Genomic DNA, 14,299 nt, shown 5'->3' with positions numbered 1-14,299 from the left:
TGAACAAAATGCTCACAGTGTCTTACACAGACACACACACACATATTTCTTCCTGCCTCCATTTAGAGAGATAACAAAACGTGCGCTGATACTCGCAGCTAATAATACTGGCACTTTGTTAAAAGGCGCAGTCAGTTTAAAAATAAAGGATGATCTTGCAATGCCAAAAAGAGTTTCCGCCATGTACATGGTGTGATCCAAATAGACAGTGATGAAATAGCTCTGGTAATCTGCATTTACATGACTTCAACGGAAGCTGACTCATCCAGGTCAAATCATCTAATGTATCAATCCAAAAAACATTTCTAATAAGGCAAACTGTCTTGAAAGCCGTGATACAGTACAGTAGTAGTCACGTGCAGAAACATGGATATATACAGCATGATGTTGTATATATCTTATGTTTGATGCGTGGAAACTAAATTACACTTTTGGTGAAAACAAACATTTTATACAGACGGGTCAAATCAAATCATAGCTGATGTTAATCATCTGTTTCTACAAACACCTTCAATGAAATATGAACATGTTTTTGTGAAGAACACATCTGAGGTGCAAAGGTTTTGGAAAATAATAAAAGCTCAAAGCTGTTGATGTTGATGAGTGATGGGTGATGACTTCAAAATGTACGTCCCAGTTAAAGATGTTATTTTTATAAACCAGTCCGTCATTATCTCCGTCATTGTGGGATTAAGTATTTATTGGGGCTGCACTGATGATTATTTTACCTTTAATTAATCTGCCAGCACATTATCAATGAATAATTGAGTCTATAAAAAAACTGAAATAAAGAAATGGGCATCAGAGCCCAAGTTAATATATTCTACAATGCTGTTTTGTCTTACCAACTGCCTCTAAACCCAAAGATATTTAATGTCTTGTATTCACACTTGTGCTAAAAATATCGAATATCTAAAATGTCGCTTGTTCATTTTCTGTTGAATTAATTGTTTGCTCTGTTATTTATGGAGAACATGTAGAGGGTGCCGGTAAGACGGATTGGCGTACTAATAAAGTGTCGGTGACGGCTGATGGAGGTTGGATGAGGTTCTGGGTTCTCCGTCACATGTTGGTTCCCTGACATGAGGAACTGAAGGGGAGGAGGAGGAGGCTGCATGGTCAGAATCAAATAGGTGAGCAGGGAGTGTCCACAGGGTTATTTGATCTGTTTATCTTGACGTTTTCATAAAAAAAATATGCCAATAGGTTGTGGCACAATTGTGGTTGGGATAGCCCTTCTTCAACCATTATTACTTCAGTGCAGTTGAGCAAAAGCATTTCAAATCCAGCATTACAAGTCTTGTGGATCAGAGGTGTGTGTGTGTGTGTGTGTGCGCACCTGTAGGGAGGTATTGCATGTCCCAAGGAAATTAAGAGTGAATTTTCAAAGGTTATTCTTATTTTGAATTTGCTTCTTTCTTCTCTGTGAACTACAGTCTATAGTTAAATCATTTGGATCGCATTGATGTGAACAAATGGTGTAAAACCAGAATGTTTCAGTGTGCTGCGTTACTTCCCTTTCCCCACAGCTGAAATAACACAGCAAGTATATAAAGAGTTTGTGGTGAAGAGCTGAATACAAACGACTTCCTCAGGCAGAACAGATCTGTTAAAGGCACAGCAGCAGCACAAACACAGAATGATCTTTAGTATTTAAACAGGAACACCAAAAGGTATAAACAACTGAGTTTTATTATCTTTCATCATTATTTTCATACGTGTGTTTTGGTGGTTTCTGTATAGACAGCTCTTGCTCCATGACAGTCATTTAACGCCACACAGACTACTTTCCGCAAACATGGCGTTCCTAAACAGAGAAAATTTTGAAAACTAATTTGAACCGACAGCGACAGATCACGCTGACTCACATACACGAAATACAAAAACCTGGCCGGTTTATTTGCAACGGCACGTTCTCAATGCCCCTGTACTCGTGGCTATCATCTGGATTAATACTTTAAGGACCCGCCTTTGAATGGGGATTTGTTCTACGTGGCTGAAAATGAAACTGGTAAATATTTCATTATATACAGTCATTGATATTCATGAGTACAGGGAAGTACTCGAGAATGGTGCAAATGGTGTCATCGCCGGATTGGTCATGTCCCTCTCATCTCCTCGCTGATTGGCTGTTTACTCCTTTAGTTTTCCACTCTTGTGCTGATTGGGCCTTTGGAGCGTTTTCTCTGCTTGTTTGGGACCAACACTGCACTCAGAACTGTGGAGAGGAGAAATCTAATTATTTTCCACGTTTCTGTCTTTAACAATACAGAACATGTGTCCACAATTACAGCTATTAGTCTGACTGTTATATGCAGAAACCCCCCCCCCCCAAATAATATCTAAATTAAAAGCCATAAAAAGCAGAGAGCAAGTTTCTTACGTTCTTGAGGAATTCCTCAGCAACGATGCGGGCCCTGGCATTAACGGACAGTTTCATCTCGCTGATCTCCTTGTCGATCTCCTCCATGAAGTGGATGACATAGTCCACCAGCTTGTGTTTGTACATCTGCTCCGTGTGGAAGTTGGTAATCAAGAAGCTAATATCATATCCCTGAAATCACAGTGCAAGGGACGAAGAAAAGCGTTGGAGAGACCGGTCAACACATTTTAATCACTTGTGTCATTGTAATCACGGGAATATTGAGGGATTTTATGCCAGTATATAGTTTCTATGAAGAGCACTTCGACATATTTTCATATTAAAGATAAACTCTGTTCCCGTTTTGTTTTTTGATTCTTCCTGTATATTGATTCCTCTTTTGTCCCTCACATTCTTTTATACAAAACCCAGATTACCCATTCATCTCTCTCTCTCTCTCTCTCTCTCTCACCTCTACTGCTTTCCTCCTCAGAATGAAGAAGTTCTCCGCTCTCATCATCATGAAGCGCATGAACTTGTGGCAAAGGATCTTCTCAATCTCATCAGCCTGCAGTGAAGAAGTTTATGATTTTAAAAATGCATTTTAGACTGTGAAAGAAAATTAGGAAGTGTGTGTTGTGCATAGCTCATAACTAATAACAGCCTGTTTTTAAATCACCTGTTTGACAGCAATGCTGACTCTGACAGAGTTGATGGATCCCTCGATGAGAACCTTCTCCTTCTCATTACGGCTGATCATCACAGGTTGAAGTAGCAGCTCCTTACTGCTCCTGTAACCACAGAACAATCCAGCCATTACAGAGAGAATTCAATTACTGTCTTGAGTCTACGTGGCTCTTAAAGTGACTTGTTGAATAACTCGCAATCTTCTCATTGGATTTGAAAAAGACACCTCCAAATAGGCTGCAGCAAGTCCCCACAGGCCCATTTCAAGGCCTTGCTCGTGCCATTTTTTTCCTCCCCTCAGATTTTCTTATGCAAGTTGGCACAAGTCTGCACTTGTGTGAAAGCTGCAGAAACTGCAAATCAGGGGGACAACCAGTGAGACTGCACAACTCCAAACATACATGCCATCAAACATACCTGACCTCCACCTCCGGCTTGTTGTGACGCTCCACCACCTGAGAGGAGAAGTTCTCCAGACAGAGGGCCGCTTGCAAGGTGGCCCTCACAGCGTTTAAGTAGGGGCGCAGAGTCGCTGTCTGAGGAGACATTGCATTAGGTCATTATCTAGGTATCAAGGAGATCTTGTTGGATGATGCATTTGTTAGTTAAGAGTTTGGATCAGGTTTAATAAGCATACTGAACCTCCCAGTCTAGTGAGGGGGACTTGATTAGCTGGGTCAGCCTGTGAGGTCACGTTTGACCAGGAACCAAACAAAATGTGCTGAGTGCAGTGGATGCTGCTCAGTTGCACTTTAAGGTTTCCATCTTTATATTTTAGAGATAGAACGACTATCTGTCTTTTTTAGAAAGACAAACATGATGGTAATCCATATCAGGGTCTTTAAAACTTTGATTTCGCTCGCGGTAACGTTAGCAGATCGGTGACCGACATTGCAGCCCATTCACATGATTTACGTCCTCCTACATCACAACAGATGCACATCTTCCTCCTAGTCTACTGACAGAGCTTTTGGGGGAGCGGACTCTTCGCAATGATGAGGAAAAAGGGGGGCCGAGAGGAAAAAAAGACAGCTCAGCTCGATCACTTTAGTTTCTGCAAAGCGTTTCAAGGATGCCCGTCCTCTCATTTCACCACAAACCCCCGTCTACGACAAATACGACGCTAGCTAGCTAATCTCGCCTTAAATCTAGCCACAGCTAGCGGAGATAAATGGCTAAATTATGAAATATACAGGTACATTTAGTGCAAGACACTTACCATTTTTGTGTTGTAAAAGACGGAAGTTCCTCAGCCACGCCTGGGACTCCTCTTCCGTAAATTCTACATCGTCTAGTACAGATAGGGTGCGCTTGTTTGCTATATCGCTCTTTGGTTTGACGAGACGGATTTCTCCGCACCACAGACATGCAACTGTTTTTCGCGTATAACTCCGCCCAGTTGGAGTATGTTTTCTGTAAAACGAACATACCCTACGATTAATCCATTCCGGTCTCTGAAGAGGAGACATATCGCTCCGCGACCGTTGGTTCAGAAGTAATTTTTACATTTATAACATGTTCTTGAATAAAAAAATGCTAAATAGCAACGTTACAATACACATATGATCCAATTAGATTACGGAACGACAGGTTTCGCGAAAATGTTTTTAGTATGCACCGTGACAAAATATGGTTTGATCCGATGATACCATTGTACCATTAGCTCGGTACTCGCCGTCACATCACTCAAGATGATATTGCTATGTTAACACAATAACACAAACTAAACCTGCAATGTGTATAGTATTGTATGATCAAATAACGTTCTAAATGCGACTTTATCGAAAAGAGGCCATGTATCAATTTGAACAATTTTCACACCCCTCTGTTACCACAATGGCTCAATCCATCATGGACGCCATACACTGACCGTAAATATCAATCCTCTTAAACATTCTTCGATATACATCTGTGCTTGTCGTTAGTTCTATTCAATTCTTGTAATTCGGTCAACTGAATGTAAAATGTTCGTGTGCAAAATTGTGAAATCATAGCTACCGATATTTACATGTAACTAATTTGGGCAGTTTGGGCCCAGCGAGTTCGCGTTCTACACAGCAGACCTGCGTGTACGTGTATTTGCGTGCGTGCGTGATTGAGTGTGTGTGTGTTAATGCGTGTATTGATGGAGAGATGCAGAGGAACTGAACCACAGCTGGACACCTCTGTGTCAGTGTCTTAATGATCATAATAGCCCACGCACTGTCGATCTTCTTGTATCAGTTACTTCAGACGCTGCCAGGTCTTCGCCACACAGCATCATGAGTGAGTTGAAGGACTGCCCCCCACTGAAATACTACGACTTCAAGCCCGTGGAACATGTCAAAGTGTGTCCCCGCTACACTGCTGTGCTCGGCCGCTCGGAGGACGATGGCATCGGCATTGAGGAGCTGGACACCCTGCAGCTGGAGCTGGAGACGCTGCTCTCCTCAGCCAGTCGCCGCCTCCGAGCCCTAGAGGAGCAGAGACAGGTATAGGAAGTTGGGACCCCCCCCCCACCTCCCATTATCCATCGAACTTGTTTTGTGGTATGGTCAGTTTTCTGTGTCTGTGAATCTCAAATGAAGACAGCAAAAAATGTCACTTTTCACATTGCCTCTCTCGTGTTGGTTTGCTATTTGTAACCATGGATGGGTTATGGGTGCCCCAGGGCCTCGGATTGCCAGGGAGCCTCCAATGTGGCCTGAGACATCTGTAGGAAGTTGAACACCAAGGCCCTCAGTGAGCACAATGCAAGCCGGTCATGGGGGCCTCCCACACCCCTCAGGGCTTAGAATGTGAGGGCCCCCCCCAGACCACTAGGGCCCCTGCGGCTTAAAGTGTAAGGTGACCGCTAGAGCCCCAGGGACAACTATGGCCCGAGGCCTCAGGATGCATATGCTTCTGGTGTGAGTTGACCACTAGGGCCCCCCAGGCCCCTCAGTGCACACATCAAGCGTAACATCTGGATTGGCTCTAGGTCTGCTTGGGCTTATGTGCTTGCTGCACCTTCTCTTTCTGCAGGAATGGACTAAATAATGACATATTGACCAAAATAATCGTGATTATGACTTTTGCCATAATCAAGCAGAGGAGGAGGGGCCTCCACAAGAAATGTGCCCAGGGGCCTCACAGGTCCGTGATCCAGTCCTGTTTGTAACCCCTCTTCTCTGCGCTGCCTCGCAGATCCTCACAGACTGGCAGGACAAGAAGGGAGACAAGCGCTTTCTGAAGCTGGGAAAAGACCCAGACCCAGCTGCCTCATCTCGCCACAAACCAAAAAAGCAGAAGTTAGACGGCAAAGGCGCTCACGCACCAGGTCCAGGTCCTGGCAGACCCAAATCCAAAAATCTGCTGCCTAAAGTCCCAGAGTATGAATTCACCGACGATCCACAAGACATTCCACGCACACCTAAAAACGATGCACCCAACAGGTCAGCAACAACCGCCATTCATAATATCGCTCAGTTCTGTATTTGCTTTGTTTGTTCTGGCAAGGTTGTTTGTGTTCATTTATCTTTATTTTTATTTTTTCAGATTTTGGGCATCAGTTGAGCCATATTGTGCCGATATCACGAATGAAGAGATACGATTGCTAGAAGAGCTTCTGAAACCCCCGGAGGATGAGGCTGAGTATTTCAAAGTACGACATAAAAAAACCACGTACCTTTATTATTGTGTTACACCTAAATTCACTCAAGGCATTGCCAAATGTATGGGTCTTTTTTTATTGTGTAATGCAAAATTTTCATTTTTAGATGTGTGTTGAGCTTTACTGTCTGTGTGAACTGTAGATTCCGGCTCTGGGGAAACACTACTCTCAGCGGTGGGCTCAGGAAGATCTGCTGGAGGAGCAGAGGGAAGGAGCACGAGCTAATGACAAGAAGAAGAGCCTCATGGGAGGGCCGCTGTCTGAGCTGGATGCAAAAGGTGAGGGAAGACTGCATCCTTGGCATAACCATACTGCACAAGCATGTATCCACCTTAATACTCCTCTTCATGTTCAACTGCTGTAGATGTGGACTCCTTGTTGAAAAAGTCTGAGTCCCAACATGAATCTCCAGAAGACGGATGTCCCTTCGGTCCTCTCACACAGCGTCTGCTCCAGGCCCTTGTAGAGGTCAGTGTGCTGCGATCACGTGCACTGATAAAACTTCCAATAATGCATTTTGGCTTTTGAAAATACAAATGACTGATGAGTGAGATATAGCATCTGAAATATTCATGTTTGAATATTGTGAAAACGCTCAAACACGACCACGTTGTTCTTCCAGGAGAACATTATATCCCCCATGGAGGATTCACCCATACCGGACATTTCAGGGAAGGATGCTATTGATGGCGCTGGGACGTCTCCTAGAAGTCAAGGAAAAGCTTTCAGGTATTTGTCCAACACTACATTTGAATATAGAAATCAGAAGCATCAAGATTAGCTCGCCACAGTAGGATAATAAACACGTGTTCAAGCCATTCGTACCAGACTATCGTGGGTTAACCCCAGGTCACTGGGCCTCGTTCACTAATATGTGCGTAGAAATGTTCTGACTTTGCACACAAGATAAGCGCACACGCAAAATTACAGCCGTGTTCATATCATGTGCACACCGGCCAATTTAGTTCTGCCACCATGAATCAGAACCAATCTAAATGAACTAACACGCGTCCGCTATTTCAATCAGCATACTGCCACGCAGCCATTTTCTATATAAGGAAATACTTATGAAGAAATGAGATAATAGTCTGAAGTGGAAGGCAGAAAAAGCTTTCTGAAGTGTTTCCACGAGAGTGACGACGATTTAAAAAAACAACAACAGATAGACCGAGGCGGTGAATGTTGTGTCACCTGAGATAATGACTGTGGCTCATTTAAATAAAGAAGAAGTTGGATATTAAAGTTTATGCAAAAAGAGAATAACGGACCGGAAGAAAAATAAGGGAGGAGGAGGAGGAGGAGGAGGACCATCTGATTTTTCAACCCGAGATGAGAGACTCGGCACAATTGTTGGACAAACATCCATAAGTGGGATGTGTCCAAGAAATTAGGGTGAAAGTGAGGACATCCAGCAAGGACTTTCACCCAGAGGTAATTCATTCCATAATCTTATCAGAGCTGAACCAAATAGTTTGAAGCTTCATTCGTAACGTTGAAAATCAAAATCAACATTTGAATGCTGCACAACTTCTTTTGTTTATACTGTATTCTGTTTAAACCCGGTATTTTGCTACACTAATATTATATATAAATAAATATATATTTTGATTAACAATAATTGATGAGGATGAAACGGTATCAATTGAGTAGATAAACTGTTGTCTACTAAAGCCTTGTTTAATGGATGCTGTTTTAAAAGTTGTGTGTTTACAGACTTGTGAATGAGGCCTATAGTCTTTCACATCACCCATGAACTGTAGATACATTCACCAAACAGAAGTGAGCTGTATGTGAAGTATATTTATCTTGCCACACATATACACGGGTCACACTGTTGATCTGACTGCGGCCGCCTGTCTACAGTTCCGTATATTGGTTGTGAGTCTAGTCTCAAATTGCCATCCTGAACCTTTTTGACTTCGCTCTATGTCACATGTCTCATACCTTCGATCTGTCTCGTCCCCCTCCAGTGTTCCTCACACACGTTCTCTAGAGGCTCGGATCAAAGAGGAGCTGGTGGCTCAGGGGCTGCTGGACTCAGAGGAGCGACCTGGACCGGGAGGAGACTCTGAGGACGAGGTCCTGGCAGAGCTGCAGAAGAGGCAAGCGGAGCTCAAAGCCCTGAGTGGTCACAACAGAGCCCGTAAGCAGGAGCTACTCCGGTGAGGACACAGGCCAACAATGAATATATATGTACCACAAAGTACACTAAGCTGTACTTCAATTAAAGTCTGATCCACAATCAGCAGTTGACCTTAAGTTTTGTACTTCTGCTGCCTCACAGGTTGGCAAAAGAGGAGATGCGCAAGCAAGAGCTGAGGCAGAGGGTCAGGGTGTCTGACAACGAGGTCATGGAGGGATTTCGGCGAATCATGGCAGCCAGGCAGAAGAAACGCACTCCAACCAAGAAGGAGAAGGACCAGGCCTGGAAAGCACTAAAGGAGAGGGAAAGCATCCTCAAGTTACTGGACGGAGAAAAGTAGAAACAGTTTGTGTCTGGTGTTTATCCAGAAAAGAATGTTGGACGAAGAATCTTTATCCCACAGATTGACGCAAATCAAGAATAGCTGTGACGGCTGTTAGATGGTCAGTAAACCGCTGTATTTATGATGATGTGTGATACTGTTTACTGCAGGTCTGCGTGATTTAATTAGGGACATTTCTGTCGTAGTTTTTGTTGGTCATGTACAGCAGAATGCTCGATTGATCAGTAGCATTTAAAACGCATACGAGACTTTATTTGTCTTTCTTTCTTTGTCAGGTGAATTTTTATGTTGTTTTTTTCTTTTACCATTGTAATGTTGTGAAAACAATACACACAAATGTTTGAATAAATCAGTACCACGTGAGGACAGTTGTTTGTAAGTGTATGAAATGCACAATTCGGAGGATATGCATCATCACAGTGTGTGCTGTCGTCTTTTTCTTCAGTGCAGACGACGAGTCCTCAGCGTACTGAATAAACACTGCTGCTACTGATTCACATAATGCTTCAACATCATTGGATCAATTCATATTTCTTATGTTGCTATGTTTATATTCCTATTGTTGACCATTTTCCATAACTACCACAGTGCATAGACAGAAAGTTAGATTTTACTTTATATTTTATCAAGCTTATAGGCTAAATAGGTCATGCTCAAAAAACATTATGCATTCATGTTTTAATGACTCTTATCTATTTATGTATGTTTAAGTTAAGCCAGAGGTTCAGCTTGCTCCACTGTTTATGTGCTGGCTGTAGAATAATTTATATTGGTATTTACAGTAATATTACTACACCAATAGGAGGGAGCATCTTGTGAGGTAACCCAAAGGAAACTGCCATGAGCGAGATTATTTGTCATATGTTTTTTTTTTTTTAACTTGCTTTCTTGTTTGTTTGTTTATTACTACGTAAAGTCATACAATCTATTGTGTGAATATGCAAAATAGCATACAAGTACTTCTACTTTATGTTTTTTTTTTCTATTTACCCACCTTGTTGTTTTTGCTCCATTTAAAAGGCAACATGCGGAGGAATGAGTAATTATATTACTTCTGGCTCACTTTCCCCTTTTTGTGAGAAACCATGTTAAATAGTGTCTCATCTTACTAAACTCTTCACATCACAGCGGAAAGTGCTCCTCTCGGCTGAGTCACCACAAGATGGCAGTCATCGTCTGTTGACTGACGAGGCCCATAGAATTTGCATAGCGAAGGCTGTCAGTGTGGTGTGTATCACAGTCTTCACTTGAAGATACCCTCACCGTATCAGGAGACTGTGTGTCTCACGCCACGCTGTGCATCTGCTTGAGGGTTCACAACACAAACGTCGGACACGCTGCTCTTTCACCGACTATGACATGGTCACAGGCACGTGTCCACCCAAGTTTTAACAGCCATGTCAGTAGCTCCAAATCTTTTTTTCTAATATATATATATGTTTAGGTGAAAGTGTTGATATCAATATCAATCTCCTCATTGTTTGTTTTACCCCCAGTGCCCAAGTATTATCATAAGGCTATGGCAAGTGTAGAGGAACGGTGCTATCAGGATGTTTGTTACTGTGTGAAAATACATTTATCTTACATATATTATATGTCAGCAACTATGATACCTCTCACCATAACAAGGTTCCTTTTTTTTATTTGCCAGACATGTATACGCACACATGTGTAGTGTATATACAGCATATCGGTATGCTTGCAAGACCCTGAGTGGAAACTGTCTGAATGTGAAGTAATACAGCTAAACCATCTTTTCAGAACGGACTGGTTGAAAATTTAAACTCAGTGTCCTTGAGCAGAGCTTACAGCCAGGCTGGAGGCTGCAAGAACGGCCTGATCCTCATGTAAAATAAACCTCAGTTTAGGTCGATGGTTTCTATGCAAATGCATAATGCCACCAGCCCGTGTGTATGAAAGCTTTTATTAACATGCAGACCCATTGAATCCTCCTCACAGGTGAATGAGAGGCTGAACAAATAGCCGAGCGGCCCTCCAGGCTGGGCGTATTGCACAGGGCTTTTGTTTGCATTTGTTGTCATTGGACCTAAACTGAAGGGCAGGTGGGTTTTGTGTTGATACATCGCTCATACATGCTCACTGATGCCCGCCTGCTGTTTGCACACCACGTATTGAGCTGTCTTTTTAAAGGCTAGCTGGACTCCTTTTGACAACCCAGAGGGACTTATGAAGAGGCTCTAACTTCAGCCTCAGCTCCCCTCAGTGATGTAGCTCTCTCTCTCTCTCTCCTCTCAGCGTGAAATTCAGCTATGTGGTGAGCTTCTTCACTCCTCTATGTCATGGTTTGTAAACCTTTATGGCTGTTTAAAGTACAGGGCTCTCCACTGGAGGGTCTGCGTAAGTATCTTGAACTTCAGCATTCTGGCACAAGATGTGCAGCGGCTGCATGTCTGGAAGCTTTTCCTGCATCTCCTCAAGCAATTACCAGAAGACAAATGGAGTGTAAATACAGTGCTATCATGTTGGCAGGCTGTGTGTAATTTGTTTACATTAGCCCACACACACACACACACACACACACACACACACACACGTGCGCGCACACTTATCTAGGCTACTATCACGCCAGGACTCCTGTCAGTGGGGGCCTATCTGTCCATTGGCTCTTTGTTTTGTCAGTTTGTACGAACTTTGTTTCTTTCTCCGGGGCTCTCTTCCTACTCCACCTCCGTCCCTGCGTTCCTGAGCTGGAACTGACCATGGACACACACACACACACACACACACACACACACAGATACATAGGAGTTAAGGGATTTAACATAAATCTGTTGATCCTTTGTCCTAATGCTATGTCAGCTTTCATGCTGGATTGAAATTGTGTGTGTGACAGAGACACAGACAGAGGTTGAGACAGCTGCTGAGGCTGACTGGTCCACTGAGACGACCCTCTGTGGAGCTAGGCCACGCCTCGGCTCTACTCCCGCACAGAGAACTATTGTCTTCAGCGCTGCTTCCACTATTCTGATGTCATGCCTTGTCTTTCCCCAGAGGGCTGCTGTTGCTGCTGTGGTAAAACTTGACAGATCTTTTAGTCAGTGGTACAAATGACTGCATGGATACATGGTGAGATGGATGCACGTAGTATCACACACACAAAAACACCACTCTGGTCTGGTTTGAATCTCATTTGCTTCTCATTTGCATGGCAGTTGATGCTTTTCTTGAGCGACTCCTGAATTTGGCAGCTCGTATGCAAATCTTTTTGCCTCGTTCAGTCCCACCTGCTTGTGAGGTAAAGATCAAGATCCTTTGGTCTCCTTTCCAGCCTGCCATGTCTCCAGGGTAGTTTGTACAAGATAAGCACAATCAGTCACAGACGAGCTCTTCACTTGCAGTATTTGAGGCAACAAACCCAGTCAGACAAGTGTCGTCTATAAGTTGCAAGGGCATTATTAGCCATGCTATCGATGGCAATGTCGCTATTGGATGGTTTTGCCATGAAATGTGATGACTTTGGTGATCCTCAGACTTTTCATCTTCCACCACCAGCAGGTTAAAATCTTCGCTTATGCTGTGAACTATCTAAACATCTTCTAGATGGATTGGCACATGTTTTACGTGGTATCCTAATAGGTGATCCCCTGACTTTTCCCCCTATCAAATACATTTGTGGTTCAAAGGGAAATATTGTGACTTATCTGATGGATTGCCATTTAATTTGAGAGACGTTCATGTCCCTTTCAGAATACACCCTAATGGGTTTGCTAATCCCCTGACTTTCTCTCTAGCGCCATCATCATGTACGCCTCAGCTGCACTACTAAACTAAGATGGTGACCATGGTTGAAGCTATAGCTAAGTGCCACCACCGCGTAATGCGCTGTTCAGAGGTTGTGGATATTTCAAATAGTTCTGAGATCACGTCGGCCTAATTAAGTGCAGCCTCCCAGAGCTGCTAACATTGCTGTGCAGACTGAGGTTCAACTACTGCTACTGTTAGGACTATAACACAAGTCGCTAAAATTTGTCATGAACAATTCTCAGCCCATGTTTACTCAACATTTTCTGAGTCCTTTCTTTGTAAAGGCTCAAGTTTTGCCAAGTGCATTAGCCCCCCATCTGATGCAAATGCACAGCAAAGCCTTTTCTCTTTTTCACCTCGGCAGCAAAGTGAGAGCTAACACGGGTCCGTTAGTGTTTGACTATACTTTATTAGAATCACCAGGTTAGCAAGTAAGATAAGAAAGAAAGAGATGGGTGGATAAGAGTGCGCCATGCTAAAGCACTGGTTGTCATTGGCAGTAAATTTGGACAGCAGAGGTCAAAGCTCTTGAGAAATATGCTTCTCTAGCGATAAGGCCAGAAAGCAGAGGTATGTAAAGGGGACCAATAAGGGGAATGTATATATGCTCATATTTCCACATACAATACTGTCTGCCACTGTAGCTTCTCATTATGGTGTGCAAATTGTAGCAATGGGACTAGAAGAGACCCATCCAGTGGTTGTGGGACTTCAGGGTGCCGGACGGATGACAGATAAGTTCCTTTGAGCTGTCGGGCGGTGGGGCAGAGAGACGACATCACCGGCACTGAGGATAATGGTCGGTGAAGTAGAGAAGAAGACGCAATGAAAAACACTTCTCTCACCACCCACCACTTCTCTGTCATCCTCCCTCCATCCTCTTCCCATCTCTCTTTCGTTTCCTCTGCTCTGTTATTATCACCCAGTCCAGATCATTATCAGGCTCACTCTCCCCTCGCTGTGACGGAGAGGAGGGCCGGCCGCCCACATGGCTTTGGTGAGAGATTTCTAACAGCGGCAGCATAGGAGGAGGGGGGGGAGAAAAACGAAGACAAGAGGCCCAATAAAGTCCATCTAAATATAGAGGCAGCAAGCCCTTGTCCTTATAAAGAGCTGCTGTTGGATCCGGGTGTACTATCCCTGTACACACTGTGAACCGAGACCTGATCACTCCCACCATGATGGGGAACATGACTGTTGGTGCATGGAAACACACACCCGCACACACAGGGCTACGTTGTTTTATGTGAGAGAGAGAGGATGGGCGCTTAGGGAGTTTTTTTCTCTACACCAGAGGGCAAATCATGTTCGATGGAACATACTAAAATAGGAGAGGTTTGAAGAACAAATGATGGGAGAAATGAGTGA

At 43.5% G+C, this 14,299-nt stretch overlaps 2 protein-coding genes across 3 annotated transcripts; one reads left to right on the top strand and one right to left on the bottom strand.

Moving 5' to 3' along the window:
- Positions 1 to 1,674: 1,674 nt before the first annotated feature.
- Positions 1,675 to 5,515, bottom strand: LOC142954549 (actin-related protein 2/3 complex subunit 4-like). Its single transcript, XM_076095633.1, has 6 exons — positions 4,269 to 5,515; positions 3,467 to 3,585; positions 3,042 to 3,153; positions 2,835 to 2,930; positions 2,384 to 2,554; positions 1,675 to 2,218 (listed from the first exon to the last, which is right to left on the bottom strand). The coding sequence occupies exons 1-6, from the start codon at positions 4,269 to 4,271 to the stop codon at positions 2,213 to 2,215; spliced, it is 507 nt and encodes a 168-aa protein (XP_075951748.1). The 5' UTR covers positions 4,272 to 5,515; the 3' UTR covers positions 1,675 to 2,212.
- Positions 4,781 to 9,529, top strand: tada3l (transcriptional adaptor 3 (NGG1 homolog, yeast)-like). 2 transcript variants are annotated; one of them, XM_076095628.1, is made up of 9 exons: positions 4,781 to 4,920; positions 5,273 to 5,520; positions 6,215 to 6,462; positions 6,566 to 6,671; positions 6,823 to 6,958; positions 7,045 to 7,148; positions 7,303 to 7,409; positions 8,651 to 8,842; positions 8,965 to 9,529. In XM_076095628.1, the coding sequence occupies exons 2-9, from the start codon at positions 5,311 to 5,313 to the stop codon at positions 9,161 to 9,163; spliced, it is 1,302 nt and encodes a 433-aa protein (XP_075951743.1). In that variant the 5' UTR covers positions 4,781 to 4,920; positions 5,273 to 5,310; the 3' UTR covers positions 9,164 to 9,529. The 2 variants fall into 2 exon arrangements, with proteins under 2 accessions (XP_075951743.1, XP_075951744.1); XM_076095629.1 differs by lacking the exon at positions 4,781 to 4,920 and having other exon boundaries at positions 4,945 to 5,520.
- Positions 9,530 to 14,299: the final 4,770 nt, after the last annotated feature.

The sequence above is a fragment of the Anarhichas minor genome, unplaced genomic scaffold (genome assembly GCF_050575085.1).
Source record: "Anarhichas minor isolate MPS153535 unplaced genomic scaffold, ASM5057508v1 ptg000021l, whole genome shotgun sequence".
Taxonomy (NCBI): domain Eukaryota; kingdom Metazoa; phylum Chordata; class Actinopteri; order Perciformes; family Anarhichadidae; genus Anarhichas; species Anarhichas minor.
The sequence above is the reverse complement of the archived record's forward strand: the minus strand, read 5'-3'. Positions and strand labels throughout refer to the sequence as shown.

What these genes read in the sequence shown, in the direction of transcription:
- LOC142954549 (XM_076095633.1), bottom strand. An exon ending in AAGCCGGAGGTGGAGGTCAG is followed by an intron (nt 3,154 to 3,466) that starts GTATGTTTGATG and finishes CTGTGGTTACAG; the next exon opens with GAGCAGTAAGGAGCTGCTAC. An exon ending in TCAGCATTGCTGTCAAACAG is followed by an intron (nt 2,931 to 3,041) that starts GTGATTTAAAAA and finishes TCTTCACTGCAG; the next exon opens with GCTGATGAGATTGAGAAGAT.
- tada3l (XM_076095628.1), top strand. Translation starts at nt 5,311, where the DNA reads ATGAGTGAGTTGAAGGACTGCCCCCCACTGAAATACTACGACTTCAAG. An exon ending in CCCTAGAGGAGCAGAGACAG is followed by an intron (nt 5,521 to 6,214) that starts GTATAGGAAGTT and finishes GCTGCCTCGCAG; the next exon opens with ATCCTCACAGACTGGCAGGA. An exon ending in GTCTGAGCTGGATGCAAAAG is followed by an intron (nt 6,959 to 7,044) that starts GTGAGGGAAGAC and finishes CAACTGCTGTAG; the next exon opens with ATGTGGACTCCTTGTTGAAA.